Raw genomic sequence first — 18,136 nt, 5'->3', positions numbered from 1 at the left:
TACAAATTTGTCCTGTAATAATGTGGAAATCGTAAAAAGAGCTTCTAAGTTCTACTGATTTTGTATTTGTATTAAATATTTTTTAGCTGGATAATGCAGATGAGCAAGCAGCCCAGATCCGTCGTGAACTTGATGGGCGTCTACAAGTAGCAGATAAAATGGCAAAGGTGAATGGTGTCATAAGTAATCTTTCTGTCTAGAAAAGTGCAAAATACTGTTAGCTGAATTGTTTTCTATAGTAATTTAAAGGGAACCTGTCCTGTGGAAAATGCAGTCATATCTGCGGGCTGTATGTTATAAAGCAGGAGTATGTGAGCCAGTTGATGTATATTTTTGTAGCAAAATATTCAGTGTAACTTGTAATTTCTTCTTTTAAACGCTGCTCATGCTTGGCTTAGAAGTCAAGTGGGTGGTCCACTCAGTGTTTGACAGCATTCCTTGTATGTGTGTGACAGCTATCTCTCTGTATGTTTAGGACTGACCACTGGACTCCTAAGCCAAGACTGAGCAGATGTTTAAATTAATAAATCACAAGTTAAACTGAATCTCTGCTACAAAAATCTATATCAATCTTCTCATCCCCTCCTGCTTCGTAACATGCTGCCCGCAGATTGGACTGCATGTTCAACGTGACCGGTTCCCTTTAATGAGAACCTCTCATCTCCCCAGAAAACTGCAGCTGACATCTCTTGGTGTATGTTCACACAGGAGAAACCGCTGCAAAAAAGCGGTCGATATTGCCTCCCATTTTCTTCAATGGAAGGTGGAGGTGTTTTTTTCTCGCGAGCAGAAAAAAATGCTTGTGGGAAAAAGAAGCGACATGCGCTATCTTGAGGCGTTTTGCGCCTCAAAAAACCCATCGAAATCAATGGGAATTAGAAAAAAACGCTGCGAATGGCCGCTGTGTTTTTTGACGCGTTTTATGTCAAACGCTCACGGATTTTTCTTTTTCCTGTTGAAGAAATAGGTTAAACAAAAACGTGGCAAAAAACGCCTGTGGTGCAAAACCGCTTAAAAAAAACGGACATGATTTTTGCAGGCAGAATTTTCTGCCTGCAAAAAACTCAGTGTGAACACCCATGCTGTTAGTTTTGGTGCCCGATATCCAAATGAGGCCTTTAATTGTCAAGTGGGCAGGTAACACCTGTTACTTCATCAGGGGTAACCGCCCACTTGACAGTGAAAGGCCTCATTTACATATCGGACACCAGAACTAATGGCCCCGATATTTCAGGAACGGTGGGGGTAGAAAAAAAAAAAGTCGCCTGCAATCTAAGATGTCAGCTGCAGTCTTTTTGTGCAGATTACAGGTCCTCTTTTTAAGTAACAAAACAAATTTGGCCTTTAAAGAGAAAAATCTGTACATGCATTTATTTACCTGCTAACTCCTTAACTCTTGTAGCTCAGAAGTTAATCTTTTGAAGCAATGGCAAGTCTTCATTAGAATTGACTTCCTCCATCTTTGGTGGTAATTTAATCTTTATTACATTTTCTTAATTTTTATCACTTAAGCAAATCTGACATTTTAGTTAAAAAATATCCAGTGGTGCCTAGTGTAGTGAAAACTATTATAGTGCAGGAGTGTGCGTTCTAATCTATTTTCTAAATTACTTGTATTACTGATTACAGTACGTGCTGCTGCTACAACCCAAATCAGCAATACAAGTTATTTAGGAAATAGATTATAGCGCACACTCCTGCACTATAATACGTTTTTAACTGGAAGTGGAGGTACACTTTAATTTGGTAGCTGTAAGGCTCAGTTCACATGACGTTTTTTTAGGAACGTCCGAGGTATATGCCGGGAGTATTCCCTCACGCATACTTCATCATGCCCATAGCTGCCTATGCACACAACATATGGCAAAAAAAGTGTCTTTTTGGCATGGGCTGACCCAGTATTCGTCGGCATACTTTTTTTTTTTTTTCCCCACTATAAAACGTCAACTATGTTTTTTTATGCAGTGGGACACAATAAAAAATGTTTTATACCGTGCGGTATACATCTTTTGCAATCGAAGTCAATTGCTGACGTATGCCATATAGTGGCATATGTCTGGGAATAAACCTGATGTATACCTCCAACGTACCTGAAAAATTAGATGGGAACTAAGCTTAAGGATAAGAAGACGGGCCAGAATGTTCCTAACCTACATGGCAAATACCTTTTTTTTTATTTTTTTTGTCTGTTCCTGGAACAGCATTATCATAAGTGATGACGTCATTTTTTTAAAAATTCAGTTCCAGTGTCTGACTTAAAGGGGTATTCCGGTTACAACCAGTTACCCCCTATCCGTAAGGTAAGGGGTGACTTGCTGATCGGTGGGTGTCCGAAAGTCTCATGCGCACTGCCGCTCCATTAATTCTCTATGGGAGCGCCGGAAATAGCCAGGTGCAGTGTTCGGCTTTTTTCGGTGCTGCCATAGAGAATGAATGGAGCGCAGTGCGAATGAGCGACCTGCCGCTTGGTTCAAACGAGGAGTTCAGGCGACTTCTGGGTCCCCGTACTTGAAAATGGTGGGGGTCCGAACTGTCGGACACCCATCGATCAACAAGTTACCCCTTACCGTACCGATGGGGGGTAACTTGTAACCGGAATACCCCTTTTAATGAGGCTCTGTCTCCACATTATAAGTGCCCTATCTCCTACATAATGTGATCGGCGCTGTAATGTAGATAACAGTTGTTTTTATTTTGAAAAACGATAATTTTTGATCAAGTTATGAGCAATTTTATATTTATGCTAATTAGTGTCTTAATAGACAACTGGGCGTGTTTTACCTTTTGACCAAGTGGGCGTTGTACAGAGGAGTGTATGACACTGACCAATCAGCGTCATACACTTCTCCCCATTCATGTCCATTTGTATTCACAGCACAGCATGATACAAAACACAGACATTGGGGGGAATATGTCAAAATATGCCTATGCTATACTTGCGCAAAAGTTTTCATCTCCGTATTTTGTTTGCCACTTTCCAAAAGTGGAGGTAAAAGGGCTTTGGTTTAGCCAAGGAACGCGGTGCATTCACGAGAATGACAGATTTATTATAATTTACGCCAGAAACTGGCATGTTATGGCGCAAATCTTCACCTGCTCATAGCAGATGCAGGTTTGCATTTCTAAAGTGCGGACAGCCAAAGATGCACCAAATACATGACACATTTTATGCCAATGTAAATTCGTTTAAGACTGGCATTTGAAACTGCAGTTTTAATGTATTTTCCCCGTTGCTGTTTGAGTGCGTTTTGGCTTCTCTAAAAATATATGGAATTCATTTATTTTTTTGAGCACTTGCATAGTTCAATTATCTTTGTCTTTTTTTTATTCTTCTAAAGGAGAAGATATTTCCAAAGTTTTTAACAAAGGAAATGGAGGGAATGTTTATAGAGGAGCTGCGAGCTTCTGTGAATTTACTCATGGCCAACTTAGAAAGTCTTCCAGTGTCTAAAGGTGGTGCCGAGTTTAAACTCCAAAAACTAAAGCGCTCACAGAATTCAGCCTTTCTGGATATTGGAGATGAAAATGAAGTTCAACTATCAAAATCTGATGTTGTCCTGTCCTTTACTTTAGAGGTATGTAATCACTGGCAACTTTTTTTTTGCCAAAATGTAAGATTTTTTTGTACAGATGGGTTATCATCCATACCAGTGAAGAAGATCCTTTTCAAAAATGTTATGTTTCGCTGTTTTTATAAATCCATAAATACTGGTGTACCCATGTAAACATTATCTAATAACCTACCCAACTACTTTACTGTTTGTAGCTTTAGAAATTGGATTTAAACCTTGTTCACACTTTTTTCTGTAACTACATTTAACGGGGTTGTCCGATTTTAGAAAATGCCCTCTGAGTTAATAGAAATGGGTCTTTTGTATTGGATCTCCATCAATTAGCCAGAGCAATGAACGTCTACAAAAGAGCCTCTCTTGCTCTGGACACTTGTAAATCTGTAAAACATCACAGAAGAAAGTGCCTCATGGTGCAGAAATCCAAATAACAAATGAAAGAAAAAGGTACAGGTGTGGGAATGACACTCATCTAGGATGGTTACGCGATGTCCAGGCACAACTCTGGTTACACTCAAGGGATGATGTAGTTGCAGCTGCTTCCAAGCCGGTGGGACAACAAGGCTCCGCCGCGTGGCTTTGCATCAGATACAGAAAAATTGATGAAGCCAAATAGCGCTATTTCATCTACGTAAAAGAGGTCATCCGGCTCATTCGTAATTTCAGCTTTTAATCAGGTGACGCGTTTAGACACCGAATCTGCGTCTTCATCAGACCATTTACATAAAATACGAAAAAGATTGTGTGATTTATAAACCTAAAAGACTGCCAAAAAATTCATAGTGACGTCATGAGTGGCAGTTACAATAACCAATCAGAAGTATATAAGGAAAATGCAGTTAGAGCGGTACAGGAAGTGGTTTTCTCCTGTAATGCAATACATATGGTGTACATAGCATTTAGAGTAATGATAAATAGAAGGATACATAATTAAATCAATTATTTAATAAAGGAATTTAAAAATGTCTGAGAGGGGTGAAGGATATTGGTGCGCATAGTCCTACGTTACTTGTAATTAGGATTATTAATTTTTGTAAATAAATAATTGATTTATTTAATTATGTATCCTTTTATTTATCATTACTCTGAAAATACTATGTACACCATATGTATTTCATTGCAGGTGAAAACCACTTTGTGTACCCCTACTTCTAACGGCATTTTCTTTATATACGTCTGATTGGTTATTGTAACTGCCACTCATGATGTCACAGTTTTTTGGGGCATTTTTTTAGGTTTATAAATCACACTTTCTTTGGTATTTTATGTAAATGGTCTGATGAAGACGCGGGTACGGTGTCGAAATGTGTCACCTGATTAAAAGCTGAAATTACGAACAACGAGCCTGATGACCTCCTTTATGTTGATGGAGTAGCGCTATTTGGCGTCCTCAATTTTTCTGTATCTGATGCATCTCTTGCTCTGGAGGTTCCCTCAAGCCTGTTGCTTACAATGACAGCCCAATGATTTCGATGGACATTCTGTGTTTTTTAATTTCTTCTCCTAGGTTCCCCACAGATCCACAGATTACATCTGATCGCTCGGGTTCTCAGCAGCGGGTAGCCTGTAATCTTTATATAATCAGAAGGCCTTTCAAAAAAAAAGATTTCATAAAACCACCAACATTATTATTATTACTATACAGTATATTGAGCACCTTGTTTATTATCTCCTATGTTGTACTTTTTATTGCAGTAGACATACACAAAGAGCCTAAAATGATTTCAATTCGACTGATCTAGCTACAAATAACAGATTCTACAAGAAACCGCATAGTCTGAATAATAGTCTACTTCCTCAGACTCCGCACGATCGTGGTAGTAGGTCAGATTACAACAAAATAACAAATAAAACAATACGATAGGCGAAGTCTGAGACACTTCGTTTTGGTTTCTGATTGAAACCCTGGGGCAGGAGTGCTTGTGCAGGCATCTAAAACGTGAACTTGATTGTTGTGAACAGATTGTGTCTGTAGAATAACAGGTTACCATTGGAGATTTCACCGGGAGCATAGTCCGTGTGCTAGAAAACACAGGAAGATCGAAACACCGACCTTCAATAGTGAAATATTTTGCGACACCTGCTTCTAAATAATAATATATATGTGAGACGAGCGAGGAAATCCAGCCAGTGGTGTGCATGAAAACAAGATCAGTATGGCTTGTTAGCAAAGGACTAAAACAGTCTGTGCATTGGGTTTCAGGAGCAGGCAGGATGTAGTGTCTTCCATACAGAGTAGCTGTATTCAGCTTGTGAGGCGCAGAATACAGATTTTCCCTAGCAATGCCCTGTAGCTGAGAGGATTGGAGAGTACAGAAGCAGTTTTACAATGAAAGAAAGCTAAATGGATTAGTAAAATATATTGCAATATTTAGGTTTGCAGTTGTGCCATATTCTTTCCATTTTGTTATAATAGATTTAAAGAGGCTCTGTCACCAGTGTCATACTTCCCTATCTCCTACCTATTCGGCGCTGTGTTATGAGCATTTTAATATTTATGCAAATTTTTTGTAAAAGCCCAAATGGGCCTTTTTTTTTTTACTTTCACCAAGTGGTTGTTGTAAAGAAAAATGTATGACGTTGACCAATCACTTCTCTTCATTCATGCCCAGCTTTATTCACAGCACATCGTGATCTCGTGAGATCACGCTGTGACATCACTTACTCCCGCAGTTCCTTCACTGGAGCAATGGGAGAACGACCAGACATCGCATCCAGCCGTGCCAGGACTGCTGCCGAGGTAGATAATCGTTCAGGCATGGCTGGAGGCAATGTCTGGTCATTCTCCCGTCGCTCCGGTGAAGGACCCACGAGATGAAGTGACCAATCAGCATCATACACTTCTCTTCATTCATGTCCAGGTTTAGTCACAGCACAACACACAAAGTAAAAAAAAAATGGCCCAGTTGGGCTTTTACAAAAAATTTGCATAATTGTTAAAATGCTCATAACTTTGTCACTAATAAACATTTTAAAAAAACACAGTCGTTATCTACAACAAAGCACCTATTAGATTAGGTGGGGGATAGGGAAGTATGAAACTGGTGACAGAGCCTCTTTAATGGTGCTCTGAGGGATGTCTAAAGTTTGGGATGTTTTCATATAACCTAACCCTGATCTGCACTTCTCAACAACTTTGTCCCTGACCTGTTTGGAGAGCTCCTTGGTCTTCATCTTGCTTGCTTGCTTAGTGGTGCTGCAGACTCAGGGCCTTTCATAGCCGGTGTATTTATACTGACGTCATGTGACACTTTGCACACAGGGGAACTTATTCCACTAATTATGTGACTTCTGAAGTTAGGGCCTATTCACATGTGTGTTGTATGCTCTGTTAGGGGCCTCTGTCACAGATCCAGACCAAATTACCGGAAACCATAGCGCAACATGCTGCGCTATTGTTTTTGGTAAAACCACAGCCAACCTAATGGAAACCCAAGGGAACCCATTAAATTCAATCAGTTCTGTTGGGCACCGATGGTATCAGTCATACACGTAACCAGCGCTTCCAGTATTTTTGTTCTGCTCCACTCTGATGCAGGTGTGAACCCAGCCTTAATTGGTTTGACCAGACCTTTTAGTTTTCTTAAACAAGGTATTTTTTTTAATGCAACAATTTGGACTTTTTTTCAGGTCCATTACATAAAATCAATTTTAAAATTAATTTTAATTTCAGTTTTTTATGCAACAACACAGGAAAAACACCAAGTGGGGTGAATTCAAAATTGTATTGACGCCATGTTCTGTCACTGTAGTCCTGAAATGTGCAGGACATGAATCTTGGCTTTAGATTGCAGAGGGATTCCTTTTTGTTAGAGGGCACATCACATGGAATTATCTGTTAAAGGTCAAGACCCTTAATTATGTTTACTTGTGATTTCTGGACCACCTTGCTGGCAAGAAAATGTGCCATTATTGCAATATATACTCTAAGCTTAAAGGAATTTCCATTTGTGGGAGAGGTTTTGCATATGTATTTTGGTTCAGTTGTTTAGGTCAGTTGATTTGAGCGGGAAATGCCAAGATCACCAAAGCCTCATGAAGTGTGTGTGTGTGTGTGTGTGTGTGTGTGTGTGTATATATATATATATATATATATAATATATTATTCTGGTTTACTAATGTTATCTTTACTGAACATTTGCTTTAATATAGATTGTTATCATGGATGTTCAGGGCTTGAAATCAGTGGCTCCAAACAGAATTGTATACTGTACAATGGAAGTAGAGGGTGGTGAAAAACTCCAGACAGATCAGGCTGAAGCCTCAAGACCTCAGTAAGTAAACTATGCTCCCAAGGCTATTTTGTGGGTTATGTATGCTGCATTTTATTTATTTTTTTTGGTTTTTTTCCTTGCCGTTAAGCTGAAAATTTGAATGCGAGTTAACCTGCTGTTTAACAGGTCTTAGTAAAATATTTTAAAGGCTGAAAACAAATCTGCACTCAATTTTATAGTAAGGGCAAATAACTGGATATCACGTGGAGCACAATGGTGTTCCACTGTTGGCGGCCACCATGCACACAGAAAGGGTTGTCCCTCCTCTTTTGGACTCTGCATATTTACTTTGTCCACCACTGGAAAGACTAAACATACATTGTGTTTTTTATTGATTTTTCCAACAGTGTATAAATAAATAGTTATAACATTGCACTGTTTGTATGGCTTTGAAGAAAAAAACACAAACCCCTTGTGTTGCACAAGGAAATATTTTAATTGGTTTTCTGTCTGTTTCTCATAAAAAACACTAGCTGAGTAGGTGACCTTTTTATTGGCAAATTTTGTCATGAATAACCTTTTAAAAAAGGCAGTTGTAAGCGGTATTGAACAGCTGAGCCATCCTGTGATGCTGTGACCACTCTTAGAATTGTGACGCGCTACAAATATTTCCATTTTAATACTGTATCTATTAGCCATATGCAGCTTTGTCACTGCTAGTAGAAGATAATAATTGTAGAGTATGGCCGGAAAATGAATAGTAATATTTGATAAAAACAGTATGTAAAGACATAGCTATGTATTTCAGATCCTTAGAATAATTTTGAAGTTAATTTTAGGGCTTTGCACAAGACAAATTCGTTATCCGAGTGACTGCTCTTCTTCTCCCTAGAGACATGTATGCTGTCCAAAATCCATGTAATTGTTTTTCTGTTTTAGCCCTTGGGATTGGTATTAACTAGGCTTTGGACATCCAATAAGACCTGTGCATTAGTCAGTACTGTACAATCAATTGGAATGCTTGGGGACCATTTAGAACAGACTTATATACTCTGAAACATAGAGATGTTAAAGGAAAATGGTTACAGTTATAGCTTTTATTAGAGTTCTTATATCATTTATCCAATTGGCCAGTTGCCCTTATAACAGGGGTAGGCAACCTTTGAGAGGTGGAGGTCTTCTGTTGATACTTGGGAGGGTCTTGGGATTTCCTTGGTATGGAGTTATGACAGGACGATAGGAGGATGTTCTTAGGTACGTTGCTAGGAACTTAAAGTGTACTTTTTGTTTGACTTTTCAGGATAAGCTACCATGTGTGTGTACATGAGGAGTAGTGCTATTTCTGGCTTTTATGACTTTTCCCCCTTTGCATGCTATATCTGTAGTTTGCATTTCTCTCTGAGCTGAGGGATGGAGACTATCAGCCATACACTACACACAGTAAGAAGAGGAGAATCTGCTCCATAACCTTCTCTCTCACTCAGAAACAGCCCCAGGATGATGCAGGACATATATAGAAGTACTGATGTAAATAAAGTGCTTTGGTTGTGTATATCAGTCCTTCTGCTCTTATCCTGATCACTCCCCCCTCCCCTCTCCTTAGGCTTCCATAGGCATACGTAATCTGATGAATTGTAACTGCCCCGCTGTTTTACGGGAAGCTCAGTTAACCTGTTAGGGATGTGTCTAAAAAGCTTGCTCGCTGACTGTTTTTATAGTTTTATACAAGATGGCAATATCCTTAATATAACACATGATCCCCTTCCTCCATGCAGTTTGAGTTTTTAGAAATTGTCACACTAGTGAACTAATAAATAGGGTGCCACAATCAGGATATCCTCCTATGCTAGGCTACGTTCACACAAAGCAAATTTGTTGTGAATTTTTTATCCAGATTTGCAGGCGGATTATCCGCAGCAGGATACAGTAGCAGCAAAGTGGATGAGATTTGAACAAATCTCATTCACATGCTGTGAAAATTTTCCGCACAGAAATTGACCTGCGGTATGGAACCCGAATCTATCTATTTCACTTTATGTGGTAATAACGTCAGAATACTTAAACCTACCCAAGCGATTCTGAGATTGTTTTCTCGTGACACTCTGGGCTTCATGTTCGTGGTAAAATTTGGTCGATATATTCAGTGTTTATTGGTGAAAAATTGCAAAATTTTGAGAAAATTTAGAAAAAATAGCATTCTTCAGAATTTAAATGCATCTGCTTGTAAAACAGACGTTTATACCACCCAAAATAGTTACTAGTTCACATTTTCCATATGTCTACGTTAGATTGGCATCGTTTTTTGAACATTATTTTATTTTTCTTGGACGTTACAAGGCTTAGAACATAAACAGCAATTTCTCATATTTTTAAGAAAATTTCAAAAGCTTTTTTTTTAAGGTACCTGTTCAGTTCTGAAGTGGCTTTGAGGGGCCTATTTATTATAAACCCCGATAAAACATCCCATTTTAAAAACTAGACCGCTCAAAGTATTCAAAACAGCATTTAGAAAGTTTTTTAACCCTTCAGGCATTTCACAGGAATTAAAGCAAAGTGGAGGTGAAATTTGCAAATTTCATTTTTCTTCCTGAATTTCAATTTTATTACATTTTTGTGTGTAACACAGAAGTTTTTACCAGAGAAACACTACTAAATATGTATTGTCCAGATTCTGCAGTTTTTAGAAATGTCCCACATGTGGCTCTAGTGTGCTCGTGGACTAAACCGCAAGTCCCAGAAGCAAAAGAAGCACCTAGTGTATTTTGAGGCCTCTTTTTTATTAGAATATATTTTAGGCAGCATGCCAGGTTTGAAGAGGTGTTGAGGTGCCAAAACAGTAGGAATCCCCCAATAGTGACCCCATTTTGGAAACTGCACCCCTCAAGGAATTACTTTATGGTTGTGGTTATCATTTTGACAACACCGTTTTTTCACAGCACCTATTTTAATTGGGCTGTGAAATTTAAAAAAATGACATTTTTTCCAATAAGATGTAATTTGTGATCAAAATTTCGTATTTTCACAGGGAACACAATACCCCATTTTGTTGCCCAATTTGTCCTGAGTGCGGCAGTACCCCATTTGTGGTGATAAATTGTCGTTTGGGCCCATGGGAGGGCTCAGAAGGAAAGGACCACCATTTGGCCTACTGGGGATTTTTTGGTGCGAAATCATGTATGCAAAAGCCCCTGAGGTACCAGTACAGTTGAAACCCCCAAGAAGTGACCCCGTTTTAAAAACTACACCCTTGAGGCATTCATCTAGAGGTGTAGTGAGCATTTTGAGCTGAGACATACACCCCATAAACTGTAATGTGGGTTCTCACGGGTACAGCAATACCCTCAATGTGGCTGTTATCAGCTGCCTAGGCACGCAGCAAGGCTCAGAAGGGAAAGACGAGGGGGGATAAGCTGTGCGGAGGGCATCAGGGTAAGTAAAACTGGGGTAGATTAAAAATCAAGGGATGTATGATACATTTTGAAGCACTCTTTCATACGGAGCCTTAGTTTTTCGGGACACGTGTCACATTACTATATTGTGTCCTTCCTTATCCCACTCTTATAGCAGACTTTGTACCTCTTTTGACTTTTTCCTTTCTTGCCAGTTTGGGGAACTTCTCCTGGAAAGTGTTGCCCTGGTATGATGCGTGTGGCCCCGCTTCCAGAAGTACTGGGTGCCCCCCCTTCTTGGTCCCTAAAAATTAGTTTCTTGATAACCACCTCTTTAAATTCCAGGAAAGTTCCCGTCTGGCCTGCACATCGACGTAGCACGTACGCGTTGTACAATGCCATCTGTATGATGTGCTCGGCCAGCTTCTTATACCACACCGCATGGCGCTGTAGGGTTTCAGGACCTGATCTAACAAGTCCACCCCTCCCATGTACCTATTGCAGTCCAGGATGCAGTCTGGTTTGGGGGTCTCTGTACTGGTACATGGGTACTGGTGTGGCATCTCTCTTGTCCTTGTACGTGACACACAATATGTTGCTGCTAGAATGTGCCCTGCTCTCACCCCTTCTGAGTGTTTGCCCAAGCAGGGTCTTAGGGAGGCCTCTCAGATTTTTTTCTAGCAGTGCCGCATGCCGCAGGACTTCTGGAAGCGAGGCAGTTAAAGAGTGGGACGCTGGTATAAAAATTATCCAGGTAGAGGTGGTAACCCTGGTCCAGCAGTGGGTGCACCAAATCCCACACAATTTTTGCATTCACTCCCAGCAAGGGGGGGGGGGGGGGTAGCATTCTGGGGGCTGAATACTGGTGTCCTTCCCTTCATATATCCTAAATCTGTAGGTATACCCTGATGCACTCTCGCACAGCTTATACATCTTAACGCCATACCTTGCCCTGTTACCCGGAAGGTACTGGCGGAATTGAACCCTCCTTTTAAAATCTACTTAGGACTCATCAATAGAAATACACTTCTCGGGGGTGTATGCTTGGGAAAACCGAGCACTGAAACAGTCTAATAGGGGTCTCCATTTATACAAACTGTCAAAACTGGGGTCATCTCGGGGTGGGCACGGCTCATTATCAGTATAATGTAAGAAGCGAAGTATTGCCTAATTAATTAATTTTTTTAGGTTCCAGTTCAGTTCTGAAGTTGCTTTGAGGGGCCTATATATTAGAAACCCCTATGAAACACCCCATTTTAGAAACTAGACCCCTCAAAGTATTCACAACAGCATTTAGAAAGTTTATGAACCCTTTAGGTGTTTCACGGGAAGTAGAGGTGAAATGTACATTCTTTTTTTGTCATAAAAAAAAATGGTATAAAAAGGATTTTCCAACACAAAAGGTTTTACCCGAGAAACACAACTTAATACTTATTACCCAGATTCTGCAGTTTTGAGAAATATCCCACATGTGGCCCTAGTGCACTAATGGACTGAAGCACCGGCCTCCGAAGCAAAGGAGCACCTAGTGGATTTTGAGCCCTCCTTTTTATTAGGCACCATGTCCGGTTTGAAGAGGTCTTGTGGTGCCAAAACAGTGGAAACCCCCCAAAAGTGACCCCATTTTGGAAACTAGACACCTTGAGGAATTCATTGTAGTTTTCATGGGGTGCATGCGACTTTTTGATCAGTTTTTATTCTATTTTTAAGTGGCGCGGTGACTAAAAAACAGCAATTCTACTATTGTTTTTTATTCTATTTTTTTTACAGCGTTCACCGTGCGCTATAAATGACATATTCACTTTATTCTGCGGGGCGATACGATTATGGCGATACCATATGTTTATAGTTTTTTTATGTCTTATGGCGTTTGCACAATAAAATAAGTTTTTTGTAAAAAATCATTTACTTTTTGTGTTACCTTATTCTAAGAGCCATAACTTTTTTATTTTTCCATCAATAAAGCCGTGCGAGGACTTATTTTTTGCGTAACAAACCGTAGTTTCGATCAGTACCATTTTTAGGTACATGCGACTTTTTGATCTTTTTATTCCATTTTTTGGGAGGTGAAGTGACCAAACAATTGTGATTCTGGTACGGTTTATTATTATTTTCTTTTACGGCGTTCACCGCGCGGGATAAATAACAAAATAATTTTGTAGTTCAGGCCGTTACGGACGCGGCGATACCAATTATGTATAGTTTATTTGTTTATATATTTTTATTAATAATAAAGGACTGATAAGGGAAAAGGGGGGATTTTGACTTTTTTATTACTTTTAAAACTTTTCTTTTCTTATTTTTACACATCTTTTTTTTTTACTTTTTTACTTTGTCGCATTAGGGGACTTGAGGGCAGGAGGCCCTGATAGCTATTCTAATACACTGCACTACATGCGTAGTGCAGTGTATCAGAGCTGTCAGCTACTCACTGACAGCAAGCATAGTGGGTCCTGACTTCGTCAGGACCCACTAGGCTTCCGTCGATGGCTTAGCCCGACGCCATTGTTTGGTGTCCGGTTGCCATAGTTACAATCGCCGGCCGCTATCGTGTAGCAGGCTGGCGATTGTAGCTCAACCCCTAAAAAGCCGTGATGGCTATTGAACACGGCTTTTCAGGGGTTAATCAGCGGGGACACAGCGATCGGTCCCCGCTTTAGGAGCTATGGCAACTGCTGTACGAGACGGCAGTTGTCACAGCTCCTATATGTGTCGGGAGGACTGCCGAAACGGCCGTTACTCCCGAGACGTACTATTAGGTCATGGAGCGCGAACGATACAGCTACCATGACTTAATAGTATGTCCAGGAGCGGGTAGGGGAAAAGGACCTGGCCTATTTTGGCATTAACCATATTTTTATGTCGACATATGAGGGCTTGTTTTTAGTGGGGCGAGTTGTGTTTTTCAATTGCACCATTTTGGGTGTATATATTATATTGATTAACTTTTATAAAAAAAAATTGGGGAAGGAATTTAAAAAACACAAAACCTGCTTTTCCAGCACGTTTCACGTTTCAAATTGACGCAGTTGACTATATGGTGTAAATAGCATGTTAACTTTATTCTATGGGTCAGTACGATTACGGCGACCAAATATATCAAATATGTATAGTTTTTTTTATGTTTTTGTAAAGGGTTTGCCAGACACAGGTTCTGTGTCGACGCCCGGGCTTAATCAGCCTTCATCAGCTCCAAGGTCTGCTAGAGTAACGCGATCTGTTACCACTCAGATTTGCAGGCTGAGGAGAGGGAGAACCTATCACAGCCTGGCCTGACGGTGCTAGCTCCTGCCCTTGGTCTATTTATACCCTCACTTGCAGCATGTTCCTTGCCTGTGATTGTCTGGTTTCCTGGCTCTGCGATTCCTGCTATTTACCTGATTGTCCGCTGTTACTTATTGACCCTGGCTTGCCTGACTATTTTCCTGCTCTGATTTTGCTACTAAGTACTCTCCTGGTTTGACTCGGCTCGATCACCACTGCCTATTGCTCACGGTGTTTCCGTGGGCAACTGCCCCTACTTCCCCCTTTGCTTCTGTGTGCCCTTGTCTTGTGTTGTCTGTCTTGCACTTACTGAGCGTAGGGACCATGGCCCAGTTGTACGCCGTCACTTAGGACGGGCCGTGCAAGTAGGCAGGGACTGAGTTGCGGGTAGATTAGGGCTCACCTGTCTGTCTCCCTACCCTGATTCATTACAGTTTTACTATTTTTACACCATTAAAACACTTAACACCTTCCCGCTGCAGCCACTTTTGACCTTCCTGACAGAGCCTTATTTTTCAAATCTGACTTGTCACGGTATGTGGTAATAACTTTGGAATGCTTATACCTATCCAAGCGATTCTGATTTTTTCGTGACACATTCGACTTTGTTACTGGTAAAATTTGGTTGATACATTCTGTAATTAATTGTAAAAAAACACCAAAATTTTGCGAAAAATGTGCAAAATGTGTCCTTTTCAATTTAAATGTATCTGCTTGTAAGACAGATAGTTGCCCCACCCAAAATAGTTGCTAATTAACATTTCCCATATGTCTACTTTAGATTGCCATCATTTTTTGAACATCCTTTTATTTTTGTAGGATGTTACAAGGCTTAGAACTTTAGCAGAAATTTCTCACATTTTCAAGAAAATTTCATGTCTATTTCTACAGGGACCAGTTCAGTTGAGAAGTGGCTTTTTAGAGGCAATACAACCCCCATAAGTCACCCATTTTAAGAACTGCACCTTTCAATGTACTAAAAACAGCCTTTAGAAAGTTTCTTAACCATTTAGGCGTTCCACAAGAATTAAAGCAAATTAGAGGTGAAATTTACAAATTTCATTTTTTCTTCAGAAATTCATTTTCAATTCATTTTCTTCTGTAACACAGAAGGTTTTACCAGAGAAAGGCAACTCAATATTTATTGCCCAGATTCTGCAGTTTTTAGAAATATCCCACACATTGCCCTAGTGTGCTAATGGACTGAAACACAGACCTCAGAAGCAATGGAGCACCTACAGGATTTTGGGGCCTTTTTTTAAGAGATTATATTTTAGGTAAGACGTCCGGTTTGAAGAGGTCTTGCGGTACTAAAATAAAGGAAACCGCCCAAAGAAGACCCCATTTTGGAAACCACTCCCCACAAGGAATTAATCTAGGGTGTAGTGAGCATTTTGACCTCACAGGTGTTTCATAGATTTTATTAGAATTTGGACGTGGAAATGAAAAATGAAATTTTTTTTCCCCAATAATATGTAATTTTGCTAAAAAAAACAATGTGCACAAGGAATAAAGAAGAAAAATCACCTAAAATTAGTAAAGCAACTTCTCCAGAGTTTGTAAATCCCCCATATGTGGTCATAAACTGCTGCTCGTTCACATGGCAGGGCTCAGAAAGGAAGGAGTGCCATTTGGCTTTTAGCGCACAGATTTTCCTGGATTGGTTTCATGGCACCATGTCACATTTGCAAAGACCCTGAGGGACCAGTATAGTAGAAACACTCCAAAAGTGACTCCAATTAGGAAACTACACCACTTGAGGAATTAATCTAGGGATGTAGTGAGCATTTTAACCCACAGGTGTTTCATAGATTTTATTAGAATTGGGCAGTGAAAATGTAACTTTATTTTAAATTTTTTCCAATAAGACGTAGCTTTAGCTCATAGTTTTTCATTTTCTCAACAAATAAAAGGAGAAAAAGCACCCCAACATTTGTAAACCATTTACGGCAATACCCCATATGTGGTCATAAACTGTTTTTTTGGGCACACGACAGGGCTCAGAAGGGAAGAAGCGCCATTTGGCTATTGTAGTGCAGATTTTGCAGGAAATTCTTCAAAAAGAGTAATCATTTTGCATAAAATATTTTATTTTCCATACTTTACAAAAAAAAGTCTACACATTTTCGATATCTACATGACCGTAATAGCCTGAAACGTGCATCTGCAAGTCCCCTAAAGTACCAATACAGTGGAAACCCCCCAGAAGTGACCACATTTTGGAAAGTACACCCCTCAAGCTATTCACGTAGGAGTGTAGTGAGCATGTTAACCCTACACGTGTTTTCCAGAAATTAGTGTTCACTCGCTGTTAGAGTGAAAATGGCAATTTTTCCTATAGATATGTCAATACGTGGTTCCCAGCTTGTGCCACCATAAAAAGACAGCTTTCTAAATATTATGCTGTGTTTCCTAGTTTTAGAAACACCCTACATGTGGCACTAATCTTTTGCCTGGACATTCGACCGGGCTCAGGAGTGAAAGAATACCATGTAAAATTAAGGTCTAATTTGGAGACTTACAAAGCATTGGTTCACAATTCCAGAGGGTCTGATTTGAAATAATAAAAGAAACCCCAGAGAAGTGACCCCATTTTGGAAACTACACTCCACAAGGCATTTATTAAGGGGTGTAGTGAGCATTTTTACCCCCACAGGTATTTTCCGTAAATTATTGCACTGCTGATGGTGCAAAGTAAAAATTGAAATTTTTCCCCAGATATGCCATTTCAGTGGCAAATATGTTGTGCCCAACTTGTGCCACTGGAGACACACACCCCAAAAAATGTTAAAAGGATTCTCCCGGGTATGGCAATGCCATACATGTGGAAGTAAACTGCTGTTTGGGCACAGTGTAGGGCTCAGAAGGGAGGGAGTGCCATTTGGCTTTCGGTGTGCAGATTTTGCTTGGTAGCAGTTCTGTTTGGAGTTTTACTGGTATTTCAGTTTATAATGTGTGGGCATATGTAATCTGTGCGGAGTACATCAGATCATAATAAGAGGGTATAATAATGGGGTACAATAAAATAATCCATAGGTGTGTGTTATGCTGTGAAGCAATCCTTTATACACAGGTCAGTGATGCACTAATAAATGTCCTTTCTTATTCCCCTTTTGGTACACACTATTCACTTTTTACAGTTTGGAGAATTTTGCAGGGAAGGTGTTGTCCTGGTATAATATGGGCACCCTCTCTTCCAGCAGATATATTGGGGCCCTTCCCTTCCTGGTTCCTTAATTTTAGGGCCTAGATAAATCGCCGCTTGAAACATAATGAAATTATGCCCTTTGGCCTGCACTACTGCATATTTTTTTTTCCTGAGTTATGGGAGCCATGACTTTATTTTTGTTTTTTCATAGATGTAGTGGTATGAGGGCTGTTTTTTTGCAACCTTTTTGACTACTTTTATCCTCTTTTTGGGGAGGCAAGGTGACCAAAAAAAGCAATTCTGGCATAGTTTTTTTTATATGGCGTTCACCATGCGTTCTAAATGACATGTTAACTTTTTATTCTGCGGATTAGTACGATTCTGGCAATTCCAAATTTGTAGCATTTTTTGCTTTTCAACTCTTTTGCACAATAAAATTACTTATGTAAAAAGAATGTATTTTTATCTGTTGCCATTTTGTAAGAGCCATAACTTTTTTCTTTTAAAGAGGCTCTGTCACCAGATTTTGCAACCCCTATCTGCTATTGCAGC

At 39.8% G+C, this 18,136-nt stretch overlaps 1 protein-coding gene across 11 annotated transcripts in view; it reads left to right on the top strand.

The window, feature by feature from the left end:
• The window catches only part of CADPS2 (calcium dependent secretion activator 2), a 616,089-nt gene that overhangs the window by 81,781 nt on the left and 516,172 nt on the right, over nucleotides 1–18,136 (top strand). For all 11 annotated transcript variants that reach the window (XM_075857164.1, XM_075857163.1, XM_075857166.1 and 8 more), the window contains exons 4-6: nucleotides 87–167; nucleotides 3,339–3,575; nucleotides 7,722–7,843. In XM_075857164.1, the coding sequence (XP_075713279.1) occupies nucleotides 87–167; nucleotides 3,339–3,575; nucleotides 7,722–7,843 (440 nt within the window). The remainder of the gene's footprint in view (nucleotides 1–86; nucleotides 168–3,338; nucleotides 3,576–7,721; nucleotides 7,844–18,136) is intronic.

The sequence above is a fragment of the Rhinoderma darwinii genome, chromosome 3 (assembly GCF_050947455.1).
Source record: "Rhinoderma darwinii isolate aRhiDar2 chromosome 3, aRhiDar2.hap1, whole genome shotgun sequence".
Classification (NCBI taxonomy): Eukaryota; Metazoa; Chordata; class Amphibia; order Anura; family Rhinodermatidae; genus Rhinoderma; species Rhinoderma darwinii.
The sequence above is the reverse complement of the archived record's forward strand: the minus strand, read 5'-3'. Positions and strand labels throughout refer to the sequence as shown.